At 59.0% G+C, this 12,851-nt stretch overlaps 6 protein-coding genes across 6 annotated transcripts; 3 read left to right on the forward strand and 3 right to left on the reverse strand.

Moving 5' to 3' along the window:
• Positions 1-408: 408 nt before the first annotated feature.
• PSEUBRA_006255 (protein of unknown function DUF2296) lies at positions 409-1,671 on the forward strand (the record flags this gene model as incomplete). The annotated part of the gene is made up of 1 exon (XM_016439573.1): positions 409-1,671. The coding sequence occupies one exon, from the start codon at positions 409-411 to the stop codon at positions 1,669-1,671; it is 1,263 nt and encodes a 420-aa protein (XP_016289502.1).
• A 242-nt stretch (positions 1,672-1,913) lies between these two features.
• On the reverse strand, positions 1,914-2,372 carry PSEUBRA_006256 (Fis1, N-terminal tetratricopeptide repeat; the record flags this gene model as incomplete). Its single annotated transcript, XM_016439590.1, has 1 exon — positions 1,914-2,372. The coding sequence occupies one exon, from the start codon at positions 2,370-2,372 to the stop codon at positions 1,914-1,916; it is 459 nt and encodes a 152-aa protein (XP_016289503.1).
• A 494-nt stretch (positions 2,373-2,866) lies between these two features.
• Positions 2,867-4,677, forward strand: PSEUBRA_006257 (Phox homologous domain protein; the record flags this gene model as incomplete). The annotated part of the gene is made up of 3 exons (XM_059465788.1): positions 2,867-3,701; positions 3,926-4,056; positions 4,147-4,677. 3 exons carry the CDS (start codon positions 2,867-2,869, stop codon positions 4,675-4,677), a joined length of 1,497 nt encoding a protein of 498 aa, XP_059320289.1.
• A 123-nt stretch (positions 4,678-4,800) lies between these two features.
• PSEUBRA_006258 (uncharacterized protein) lies at positions 4,801-5,766 on the reverse strand (the record flags this gene model as incomplete). The annotated part of the gene is made up of 1 exon (XM_059465789.1): positions 4,801-5,766. The coding sequence occupies one exon, from the start codon at positions 5,764-5,766 to the stop codon at positions 4,801-4,803; it is 966 nt and encodes a 321-aa protein (XP_059321758.1).
• Positions 5,767-6,616: 850 nt separating this feature from the next.
• Positions 6,617-7,505, forward strand: PSEUBRA_006259 (uncharacterized protein; the record flags this gene model as incomplete). Its single annotated transcript, XM_059465790.1, has 2 exons — positions 6,617-6,736; positions 6,936-7,505. 2 exons carry the CDS (start codon positions 6,617-6,619, stop codon positions 7,503-7,505), a joined length of 690 nt encoding a protein of 229 aa, XP_059321759.1.
• A 113-nt stretch (positions 7,506-7,618) lies between these two features.
• Positions 7,619-12,763, reverse strand: PSEUBRA_006260 (Clathrin, heavy chain, linker, core motif; the record flags this gene model as incomplete). Its single annotated transcript, XM_016439588.1, has 2 exons — positions 7,619-12,497; positions 12,585-12,763. The coding sequence occupies 2 exons, from the start codon at positions 12,761-12,763 to the stop codon at positions 7,619-7,621; spliced, it is 5,058 nt and encodes a 1,685-aa protein (XP_016289505.1).
• Between the last annotated feature and the right edge of the window lie 88 nt (positions 12,764-12,851).

The raw sequence follows: 12,851 nt of genomic DNA on the forward strand, positions 1-12,851 counted from the left end.
CTCGATCTCGTCGCTCCCTTGATTGCCATTGGTGCGTTGAGATTTTGACGCTTGAGCGCCTTGTATACCTCTCATACTCCTGGTCTTGCTCCGGCAATCTGATAGTATTTGTCTCTTTCCTCCTCATCGTTTGACTGCGTGTGTTTTCAAGTCTTAGGTGTTGGTCTCATTGAGTGGGCGGGCTGAGTCGTGGCGAAGCTCAGTCAGGGTCAGGCGGGACTACGGTCTGCTGTGGAGTTTCTGAAAAAGCGAAAAAGTCGAGTTGCGTCACACTGTAAAAATAGCCCAAGCGCACGCACACACGCGACACAAGTTGTCATGGGTCAAAGCGTTTCTTCCATTCAACACCAGCCTTCCTCCATCGTCCCTTTCCACCATACAAGACCTGCACCGGACTGGCTCAGCACGATGGGCGTCTTCAATGCGCTGGTCAGCGGCTCCTTCCTGCCGTGGAAGCGCACCAACCGCGAGACCGACTATGAGACCGTGCTCTCTCGGCTCGAAACCGAGATCCAGGACGTTCAGTCTCGACTGACGCAGATCCGTCTTCGCGAACGACGTGCATCGGTGACCCTCACATTGCAAGCATTTCTGCTCTGGGCGATCTACACCTTCGTATGCTGGTTCTTTGGTCTGCTGACCTTGCGGCGAACGCGACCTCTGGATCCCGACTCGGGATGGAAGAACGCGAGGATGTACGGTGTGTGGGTGCCCGTGGTGGGCAGTCCCGTGCTGATCATCTCAACACGGCGAATCGTGAGATGGTGGTACAGACGCATCGGTGCGGCGGAGGACAAGCATTTGATCGATCTCAAGAGGCAGAAGCGCGAAAAGATCGACGAGCTCAAACGTGCTACCAAGTACGATCACCTCAAGATGCTGCTTGAAAAGTACGACGAGGCTGGACCGAAAGGTGCTTCTGCCAACGCACCCTCGACCCCGACCAAAGGAAAGCCTGGATCTAAATCTGCCTCGCCCTCGTCCAAGAATGCGACTCAATCGCCTGCATCGGCTGGAAGCGCCGCTAGCACACCTCAACGCGGCGGAGCCCCCGGACCCGCTCTCACCACACCAGAAGCGCAAGCACTGCAAGCGCAACGAATGGCTCTCATGCGCCAACAGGGCGGTGTGATCCAACCGCCACGATCCGCCGCTCCCGCTGCGCCGCTGCCAAAGACGTGGATGGACAAGGTGGCGGATGCCATCCTTGGCTCGGACCCCTCAGCACTCGGCCCCGAGCAGAAGTACGCCCTGATCTGCGCCCGCTGTCACGCGCATAACGGCCTCGCGCTGAAAGACGAGTTCAACGAGGTGCAGTACGCCTGTCCGCACTGTGGCCACTTCAACTCGCGACGACCCAGCTCGGCCCCCGTTTCGTCTCCTTTCAACAGCAGCGCGGGTGCGCGAACGAGGGTCCCGGACCAGAGTGTCGATACGACACCTTCAAAGCCAAGCAAGACGGAGAGGGGAAGCAAGCTGAAGTTGCGTGCTGACGAGAGCGACGACGACGAGGATAAGCCGCCGGTCGCGACGCTGCAGGAGATGCAGGAGAAGGAGCCCGTCTCGATCGATAGCAAGACGGATGGCGCCAGCGAGGATAGGAGGAAGTCGTTGCGCTCGCGAAAGTCGAATAAGGGCGCGGAGGATGGGATGGATGTCGATGACGAGTGATGCAGCCGCTCGTGAAGCGGTACTTCAATGCAACAGGAGTGCAGCAGGAATGGCATCGCCTTTCACAGAGATGCGACAGCTGCGAACGTGTCTGAAGGAGCAAGGAGTCGCTAACAGAGGAGCATATGAGTCAGGCAAATGTGCTGGTCTGAGTGGATATGAATGCTGAACAAGTGAGAAAGAGTGTAAAGTACAGATACGTGCAAGGAGGTCGGGGCGAATGTGTGACTGGGCAAACCGCTCTAACGGCGTCCGCGGCGCATCAGTCCCGCAACAGCGATACTGGCCACGGCAGCCGCACCTCCGATCAACGCCATCCCAATATACCCCTCCCTGGCAACACCCTTCTCGATGAGCTGATTCAAGCTCTGCGCCTGCAGATTGTTCGGTTCCCTCTCGATCAACAGCGCATTGAACCGCCTGGCCTCGTCGTAGTTGCCCATCTTGTAGTGACCCAGCGAGAGGTAGTAGAGGCACTCGCGCCGTCTTGGTGGATCCGAGCGGTAGATCTCGGTCAAAAGCCCAACGCCGATGGACATGTCCGCCCGCTGCTTACTCTTGACCAGCCCCCATGCGTAGTTGAATTTGGTTTGCGTTGTGACGTGGCCTGCGGAGAGTTCGGTTTCATATTGTGATTTGAGCACTTGGAGCTCGGAGGGGGAGAGCGACGTCTCTGCGTCTGCTGCGTAGGGGAGCGACATTGTGTGCGAGGGGTGGAGGCGAGGAGGGCACGCCTATGGGTGCTTTGCTGTCTCGACTGGCTTGATGAAGCGCTCGACGGCTCTGTTGAGATCCAGAGACTATTTGGATGGGTGGATAGGTACGAATGCCTTGTCAGAGATGCAGAATGATGATATGGATGCCCAGGATCAAACGAGAGGACCTAGAAGGAGGATGGTGGCGGCGAGATTGGATACGAGAAAGCGCCAAAGTGGAGCTTCGGCACAGCTTTCAGCCCGCGAAGCTGAGCCAAAAAAATGTCGCCGATTGTTAGAGTGAACTTGAGCCCTTGACAGCGAAGGAACCGTGCGCATCTGGCAGAACTCCACGCGGCACAGCCTGTGTCAACCCAAAGGCGGATGGGATGGCTCAGCACACTTCCAAAGCCAGCAAGTGGAGCGACAACTCCATCGAATCGTCTGCTCATCCACAACCATTCTCTTCTCATCGTGCTCGCCGGTCCAACTTCGCCATTATGGACACTGAGGAGGACACCTTCACCTCGGTCACCTGGGAGAACCGCGACACCTCCTCCGGCTCCCAACCCACCTTTTCGTCCACGCCCTCGTTCTCCAACAACAATGCCATCGCAGGACCATCGCACCTGGGCACCTCTTTGTCGGCCGGCGGTCTCGCTCGCGATCTGCACGCCTCGGACGACCCAACACAACTCTCGTGGGCGGGCTATCTGATGGTCCAGGTCACAGAACCACGCAAGGAGCAAGAAGGCCAAAAAGATGCTTTCATCAGCTACGGCATTCGAGCCGAGACCAACCTTCCGCACTTCTCTCGCACCTACATGGCCACTCGTCGACGCTTCAAGGACTTCACCTTCCTGCGCGAGGGTCTCAAACGGGACTTCCCGGCGTGCGTCGTTGCGCCGTTACCCGACAAACACCGGCTCGAATACCTCACTGGCGATCGTTTCAGCCAAGATTTCATCGATCGACGCACCCAAGATCTTCAGCTCTTCCTCGAACGCATCTGTCGTCATCCCACGCTGCAACGGAGTCAGCTGCTGCGCAATTTTCTCGAGAGCACCGAGTGGCAGGTCGACATGCACGCGCACAACTCATCGCACAGCGGCACCACCGCTGCGGGCGCCTCGACGCTCATCTCCGGTTCGCAGGTGGAAAACGCCGGTCCCCCCAGCTTACTCGATAGCCTCAGCGACCACTTTCTCAACGCCTTTTCCAAAGTCCGGAAACCCGACGAACGCTTCGAGGAGATCAAGGAGAGCATCGACAAGCTCGAAGAGGGTCTCGCGGGAACCGAACGCGTTCTCTCCCGCAATCGCAATCGCATCGCTGGTAAGCATCTTCTTCCCCCACCCCTTCTCCTCCATCTTCCTTTTCCCCTTCCTGTGTTTTGGCATCTCTCGACCTCGTGCCCTCTCTCTCTCTCTCTCTCTTCGCTCTTGTCTGTGGAACACCGCAATCTGACAACATTGATTGATGCGGGCGCACGCTGACCTGGCTCCTAGCTCTGCCGTTTGGCGACGTCTATGCCCCCCAACTCGGAACGGGTCTCGAAGACCTCTCGACGGATTACGAGGACTTTGCGACGAGCGTCGAAGGTCTAGGTTATCTCGAGAGTGGCATTACCGAGCCGTTGAACAAGTTTGCCTCGGCCATGCTCGAGCTTGCCCGGCTCGAGAGGGTTACTGTAAGTCACACCTCCTCCTTGTTGTTTACCTCCTGTCGGTCAGAGAACTGATCTCGTCTTTCTTGACCCTATCTGTGGCACGACGCACAGTCGGCGAAATCGACAGACGCCATGCTGTCCCAGATGCAAGCGCTACTCTCGTACGCGCGGTCGCACAAATCGGTGCTCAAGCTCCGCGATACCAAGCAGGTAGACTTCGAGGAGCTAACGGACTACCTCTCGGGTGTTGTCTCCGAACGCGATCGACTCGCCTCGCTCTCCAGTCCCTACGGCGCAGGTCACGGCCACGGCGGTGTCCGCGGCGCCGGTCTCTCGGGCTATCTCAAGGACAAGGTCGACCATCTGCGCGGGGTTGACGAGGAACGCACCCGTGTCGGCCGCATGCAGCGACTAGATGGCAAGATCAAGGAGCTCCAAGACGCCGTCACTAGCGCACACGACACCTCGCAAGCATTCAACACAGAGGTCATGACCGAACATCGCATCTTCCACCTCGCCAAGGAGCAGGAGATGAAGGACATCCTGGCGACACATGCCGAGGGCCAGATCGAGTTGTACGAGGGGCTGGTGGGCATGTTCGACCAGCTCATTCCGCAGTTGGAGCGCATTCGAGTCGCATGAAGGAATGGAAGCGACTTGCCTTTCATGAAAACGATGTGTGAGGATTTCGTGACATTGACGAACTTGCGACATTGTGTGGGGTGGTGTATGACTTTGGGTGGGGTAGTGTGTGAGGAGGGACGTCTACCTGCGATGGGCGTCCATCCAGTCGTGCCACTGCCCTACCTGTTCCCAACGCGGCCTGATCTCCTCGGGGAACCGACAGTGGGACGAATGCTCATCGCACCGAACCGCGTCCCTTTTGTTGACCACCAGCACGCCGACGCGTCGGAGCTCGACGATGTCACCCGGGTGCAGCTTGTGCTGGAAGAGCGAGCTGCCGCGGTAGGCGCGGAGGGTGGTGGTTTCGCCGTCACCAACATCGACGTGGATCACGCGGTACTGCGTGGCGGATGCGGCAGAAGAGGTGCTCGTCTTGAGGATTTTCACCACCATGTTGGTGCGCTGTGCATTGCCGATTGTGAGAGCATTGTGTATTTTGACGAAGGACTGCTGGTGGAACTGTGTCGGAGTGATGTAGTCGGCAGAGTAGCAGAGGGTTGTACCTAGTCGAGCGCCGAATTTTGGGTCGATGTGCATTTCAGTCGGGGTGGAGGTAGCGGGAGGTGTGGGAGACGGGGAGCGAACCAGCAGAGACGAGGAGGATGCGGCTGTGAGGGTGAGTCGACGTTTCTGACGAGGTCGCTCATCGTCATCCCGCGGCTGTTCGACCTTGGATAGCATCGCTCGAACTTCCCCCGCTGATGGTGCAGACCCACCCTCCGATGGCGAATCGCGCCTCTGGTCGTGATCAAACAACCCATCTAGCGCACGAAGGATGCTGGTCGCCGCAGCCATCTTGGTCGCCTTCGAAGGGCGACTGGCGGCAGGCGCAGGCGGCCAACCATTGCACGTCGTGAGAAAGTCTCGCATCTTGGGTCCAGGTGGATCGTAGCGCGCATCGTCCTGAAGCACGGCTAGCGAGCGGACGAGGTCGAGGATCGTGCAAGCCAGCTCAGGGGTCGTAGCAAGTCGAGCCAGCTTGATGGCGTCGTTGCTGTCGATGGCGTCGACAAGGGCTTCCTGCTCCGAGCGCGTAAGGACCGGCATAGCTGACAGGGAGAAGGGGGGTTGTCAGTGACACAGTTGGCAGGGAGGGCGTGCGGATGCGGGTGAAGAGGGCCGACTCACCCGCACAAGCTGACGCTTCAGTGGCGACGGAAGACGGCGAGGATGGTGACTTTCGATGCGACTGCTGCGACAAATGCGATTCAGGCAGACGTTGTCGAGGCATATACTGTATCACGGAGGATGTGATCCGACGGTGATGTAGAAGCCCGCCTGCTTGTGATGATGCAGAAGCGGCTAAAGAAGGCGGACGAACGAAGAGGGTGTGATTAGATGGGTCGCGGAGGGGGAGAAGGCAGGTGAGAAGCAGGGGTGGGAGGAGAGTGAGGGCGTTGCTGGTGGCAGAAGGAAAGGAGTCGGGGCTCGAGAAGGGGGCGGTGATATACCTTCGATCCGCATCCTGCTTTCCGCTGCACACCCTACAGCAAGGAGCGTCGAGGCGGGGAAGTGCGGAACAAAGAACCCGCACAAAGAGCGACGCCACAGCCGGAAGTGTCAGCAAGCTGATCAAGGAGTGAATCACTGTCGTCACGCGAGAGATAAACTCAAGCTCAGCGCAGACATGGGTTTGGCGACGTTTTGACGACAGACACTGTGCAGAATTCTAACCTTGCTGTCGATACTTCCTGCAATCTGCACATCTTTTGCGCAGCTTTTGCTCAATGACCTGCCCTTTCGATTTGAGTCTCGCTGCAGACAGCGCAGCCGTGCCTTCGACTCAATGTCATATAAGAATCGTCTGTACGGCACTTTGTGGCACTTGTTGACAATTGATCTGTACCATTAATGCAGCGATTGCATCGATTGCAGCGATCCTGTCTGCCTCGTTCCCATGGACGTTCTCACCAACACGGAAAAGGCGGCTCTGGCTCGCGCCATCGACAATGGCGATGTCACGGCGCTCAACCTCCTCGTATCGCTGCCGCACCGAGCTGAGGCGGTCAGAAGCCTTGTGAGTGCGCTCGAAGTGTACAACATCGGTGCACGAGCCACGGGCAACCCTGGCCACACGATGCGGAGCTATCTCGTTGCTTCTGGTTGGGATGGGGTAGCCGAGACGCCCCCCCTTTTCAATGCAGCTCCGTCTTCTCCTACGATGCAGCCACCCACAACACCAACGAGGACGCCATCGACCACACGTGTCCGCACAGCAACGCGTTCTGACCGGTCGACAAGATCTGCGTCTCCGCCACTGCGGCGCTCCGGCCGCCGCACTTCAGCCCGTCTCCGTCTACCATCAGCCACGCCTGACCCACCCACGGCGCTCAGCATTGACGTCGACCGGGGCGCTCGGTTGGGCACCACCAACCTCTACAGCATCGACTTCATCACGCCGGCTCGTCTCGGGCTTTATCTGCGCTCAACGCAGTGCGATGCACGTCAACCTCGTGGTGCGCATCCTCCGAAACAACGCCGCGCGCGGTAACCCTTTCCCGAGCTACCGCATCGTGCACGTCGACACGGGCGATGGCAAGGAGACGCCGCTAAGGGTGGTGCAGGATAGCGACCTGTTTTGGGACGGAGGTCCCCGCGGCAGGTTTCGACCCGGCCATCTGGTCATCCTCCGCAACGTCGCGGCTGTTCCTATCCACACCAGAGCTGGTTTGCTGTACGAAAGAGAGAGTAGCGCCGAGCGGTTCGAGCAGGACGAGCCGAGCTGGGACCAGCTGCTCCAGTGGCATCGCTGGATCGACGCCCACGCAGAACGTCAAACCCCTTGATCATCTCACACATTGCAAGTCAGCTTGTACAGCATAGGTTTGAAAAACAGATTCTCGATTCTTCAATGAACGTAGCGCAGGGGAAAAGTCTATATACAGATGTGTAATCTCGCTCAGAACATGCCAGTGGGCTGCATGTACATGCCGCCATTGAGATTATTAGGATACCCGCCGGCCATGCCGCCCAACCCCGTGACACCGGCGGTGATGAGCTTGGGGGCGCCGATTCCGCCGGGCCCGATGATCGGTGCGTCCTCCTCGAGCCTCTCCTTGTCGCTGTCCTTCTTTGCGCGCTCGCGCACCTCCTTTTCGAGCTTCTTGAGCTTCTCGCTCTGGTCGCGCATGCTCTGGAGCTGGTACGGCATGGTAAAGTCGCCCAAGCCGTGACGCCACGAGAGCTCGAGCACCACATCCGGTCGCACCAGGTCGTAGCACGCAAACAGCGTCGCGGCGTAGCACTCCTTGTTGCCGATCTCGACAAAGTACTCGAGCAACTCCTCGGCGACGCTCTCCTCGCCCGAGATGGCCGCCGTCTCAATGGCGTCCTTGAACAGCTTGTCCGCCTTGGACAGCGCGATCGACTCGTCCCAGCGCTCCTTCTTCTTGTACAGGTGCGCCGCGAGACGGCGGAACTCGAGCAGATCGTGCTTCTGCAGCCGAGACGCCAGCGAGATCGTGTCAAAGTTGTCAAAGCCGTCGATGGATGAGCGCAGCGTCTCGTAGTCCTCCTCCTCGATCAAAAGGTCGTTGTACGCGTCGTTGACCGCTTCGAGGTTGTGGTGCTGCACCGACATGAGGTAGCTGCGGATGAGCGGCACGTTGTCGTTGTCCTTCTTCTTGAACATGCGCACGACGCGGCCGTGGTCGATGCGCTTGGCGAGCACGGTCAACAGGTCGGTGAGCAGCAACGGGTGCTGCTCGAGGTAGAACGTCAACGCACGGTAGTAGATCTCGACGTTGGCAACCTTGGGCAGAACCGACTTGAACTGGTCGTGGTCCCATGCATCGGCGGCGTGCTCCATGGTGGCGAGCGCAGCATTGTCCATCTCGTCGTACTTGGTGTACAGGTAGACCAGCTCCGACCACAGGTGGCACTGCTCGGTGACCTTGATGAGCTGGGGCAGGTTGGAGCGCGACCAGTACAGCTTGAGGTGCTCCATGAGACGCTCGGGGCGGTACTTGGCGAGCGCGACACCGGTCTGGGTAAAGACACCCATGTGCGCGCGCTCGAGACCGAGAGCCTGCTCGAGAAGGTGGAGCAACTCGTCAAAGAAGCCCTCGGCCTCGTACGACCGGAACAGGGCAGGCAGCTCCTCGGCGTGCGGGATGATGGCGAGACCGGCGATCTGAGCCAGCTTGAACTCGCGCTTGCTGAGACACGCGGCGTGGACCTGCTTCCACACAGACGTGTTCCCGGCCTTGCGAGCCGCCTCGACGGCACCCTGGTAGTCGCTGAGGTAGACGAGGGTGGTGGCGAGACGGGCGTAGTTCGAGACGCTAGTGAACAAAAGCTTGGCAGCCTCGTACAGCTCGTCGTTGAAGCACTTCTCACCAACAACCAGGATATCGGCAACGTTGGTCATGCCGAGGAACTCCTCCATGTCGCCGAGACGGTGGGCCTTGGCGAGGCAGTAGGCGTACTCGGTGTCGATCTTGGGCTCACGGGCCTTCTTGCGAGCCATCTGCAAGTAGCGGATGAGCTCCTCCTCGCGGCCAGCGTGCTCGGCAATCTCGATGACCTCCTCGTAGTTGGACGGGTCCTCGGCCTTGACGTACGAGTCGATGGCGTCCTTGACACGCAGACCGTCGAGCTGGGCCTTACCGAGACGCGACCAGATGGCGGGCTGGTTGAGCTTGGCGGCGTACTGCTGGCCGCGGTCGATCGAGACGACGTGCTCGACGAGGACGTTCATGGCATCCTCGTGCTGCTCGGCCTTGGAGAAGATGCGGAAGGCTTCCTCGTAGAGACCGTGGTCGATGGCGATCTTGGCAATCTCCTCGACGTCGTAGCCGTCGAGACGGTCGATGTAGTTCATCACCTTGCCCTTGTCGGTGCGGACGGCGGTGAGCATGAGCAGGTTCTTGAGACTGCGGTTGTCGCTGAACGCCGACTCCTCGAGGATGATCTTCTCGAGCAGCTCGATGAGCTCATGCGGCAGATCGGCAGCCATGAACGCCTTGACCGTGGCCGAGACGTCGTCCGGGTTGGTCGACTCGGGGACGGCGGTCGAGGTGACCTGCTCCACAAGCTGGCGGCGGTGAACGTTGTCCGAGGTGAGGACCTGCGCCCAGAGGTCGAGCTGACGGCGCTTGACGAGGTAACGAGCCTGGTGCTTGAACATCGAGTTGTCGTTGGTGATGGAGATGAGCTCCTCGTCGCAGAAGCCCTTGGCGTACGCGATGTAGGCGAGGTAGGGGTCGCGCTTCTCGCAGTACTTGCCGACAACGCGAGGGTCGTAGAGGTTGTTCTCCTTGAGGAAGGCCTCGGGGTTGTTGTTGCTGTCGATGGCGATCTTGGCCATGGCGTTGTAGAGGGGCTGGTCCTGAGAGCCGGCCTCGATCTTGGACTGCAGCCATGGCATGATCAGCTTGAGGCGGTTGCGCTTCTCCACCTCCTCGACGAGCTCGTCGACGGGAATGGGGCCCGTGACGGAAGCGAGCAGGTTCTTGATGACACCTTCATCGCAGTCGACATCCAGCAAACCACCGATGACCTGGGGCGTGCGCGACGAGTTGACGCGCTGCACGTAGACCTCGATAAAGTTAATGAGCATGTTCTGGTAGAGGTAGAGCACCAGGTCGTGGACGAAGTCGAATCGGTCGCAGACAATGATGAGCGGCAGCTGGTCCGAAAGCTTGGCCTCCTTGAGGAAGTTCTTGACCTTCTCGGGGTTGTACGAGTTGGACTCGCGGCAGATGCGCTCGACCTCTCGGATCTGACCGGTGCGGGTGGCCGCCTGGATGTACTTGAAGTGCACCTCGGGGTCGGTCGAAAGGTTGACGACGGAGCCAAGGTAGTAGTAGAGACCCTCGAACGACTTGAACGACTCGAACATCTCGATGATCTTGACGGGGCCAAGGAGATCCGAGTACTTAGTGGCGATCTGCACAACCACCTGCAAGTTCTGTCGGATGTTGACCTTGAGCATCTCGCGGAGGCACTCGAGCGACTGCTCGACGGTGAGCTTGCCAAAGTAGTTGACGAGCCACTCTGGTTGGAGGAGGTTGGTGTGAACGACGACGCGCTTGATGTCGGCGTTGTCCTCGTAGTGCTCGAGCGCACGCTGCAGCAGACCGGCCTTCTCGCAAAGGTTGGCGATGCGAGGGCGGTCGTAATGCGTGAACATCTCGTTGCCGAGGATGGCATCTGCGACCTGAGGAGCGTTGACGAGGTTCATCTCGAGGAGACGCGTCTGAAGGTGCGCCTGCTCGGGCTTGTTGTCCTTAAGTGCGTCGAGGAGGAAGCTGGTCGCCTGCTGGATCATGTTCTGGGACATGAAGATGTCGGTGACCCGCTCAATATCGACCAGAGGACCGGACTCGTCGCCGACCAGGCTGCTAGCGAATTCGGCACCCTTTTCTGGGTTGGTGCGGACGATGTGCTGGAGGAGAGTGGCATAGTCGGGAGTGTAGCCGACCTTCTTGGCGTAAAGGACGATCTTGTCGAACTGGCCGGTCTCGGCAAAGCAGGCGACGACCTTGTTGGGCACGTTGGCGCGGAGGTAGACGCTGAGGGCGAGATTCATGTCGTGCTGGCGCACAATGTCACCGAGCTCCTCGCTGCATTCGATTTTGCTCTCCTTGAGCCACTTTTCGAGGAGGTGCTTTCGGCCCTGGTTGAGTACGGGACGAGCGAGCTCGAGCGACTCAAACTTGTTGAGCGAGCCCTTCTCAAGGAGGATGCCGAAGTACTGCAGGATGGGGGAGAGAGTGCCGGGCTGATTGGGGACCTGCTTGAACTGCTCGATGGTCTGCGAAGTTCGCAAGATGCCGCGTGGCGAATTGGCGGCGATCTTGGCGGCCTCACCGTACTGCCCTGTGGAGAAGAGCGAGTGGAACTGCTGGAGGTAGAGGTCGTCGGCACCTGGCAAATCGCCGCGCGAGGCGAGCTTGAAGGCAAGTTCGGAGTTGTTGAGCGTGCGCAGGATGTAGGGAATGACGGTTTCCTCGTCGACCGACACTGACAGCACTTGACCCTTGCGGTTGATGCCGATGATGCCGCTGGTGGACTCGTGCTCTGCAGTGACGAAGATCGTGTCGCCCGAAATACGGTTCATGTAGATGCAAGCACCGCTCTCGAGGTCGTACAGGTGGATGAAACCGTACTTGGTGACCAGGTAGACGATACCGTATCGCTTGCTGACCTGCATGGCGACGGGGAAGTCGTTGGTGGCCTCTGGCGGGAAGAAGACGTCGACGGCTTTCTTGGTGAAGGCGGGCTGGCCGTTCTGGTGGTCGATCTCAACCACGTGCAGCTTGGCGCCGGTGGCAGTGCGGTTGGCGAAGGTGAAGAGCTTGAACGGACTGGGTGCTGCGTCGGACTTGAGCTCTGCAAAGGCGGCGGCGTGGCCCTCGATGGGCTGCGAGACGCCGCGATCGCGCGAGTAGAGCTGCATGGAACCCTTGACACGGAATGCGTTGGGTGCGCCCGAAGTGTTGCCAGAGATACCGACGAGGACGAGCCACTTTTCGTCTTGGCTCGCACGGTAGTTGATGATCTGAGTTCCCTGCAAGCTCACGTGTCGATCAAAGACCTTTGCTGGTGCTGCCTCGCCCTCCATGGACCAATGGTAGACTGCATTTTCGGTGACAATGCCGAGGATGGTGTTGCTGATCCACTTCCAGAAGGTGACATCCTCCTGCATGAGATGCGACTTGACCTTGGACTTGGCCTCGATGTTGAAGATCTGAAGCTGCCGCGCCGATTTGAGAGCGATGATCTTTTGGATGGGGTTCATGATGGCCGAGTCGGCGGTGATGGGTCTCCTCATGCTGTCAAGACGAAAGAGAGGAGGGTTGGTATCAGTATCGCGCGCTCTGATCGATCCAGGCATCAAGTGCTTGGAAAAGCCCACTTACACATCGCTGATATCGTTGAGGTTGACAATGACGACCGAGTTCTGACCGTTGACGCTTTCACGAACGCAGACAAAGTTCTCGGATTCGAGCGTGACATTGGCGAACGAGATGCTCTCGGGGGCGATGCCAACGTTGGTGAGCTGGACATGCTCGGAGAAGTTGATGGGCTTGTCCGCCATGATGAGCGGGGATGTGATGTAGCTCGGCGGACCGTGCTACGTTTTGGATGCCGATGCGATGAGAGGAATGGAAGCGCAAGCGCGCGAG

Source organism: Kalmanozyma brasiliensis, assembly GCF_000497045.1.
Source record: "Kalmanozyma brasiliensis GHG001 unplaced genomic scaffold PSEUBRA_SCAF9, whole genome shotgun sequence".
NCBI classification, from domain to species: domain Eukaryota; kingdom Fungi; phylum Basidiomycota; class Ustilaginomycetes; order Ustilaginales; genus Kalmanozyma; species Kalmanozyma brasiliensis.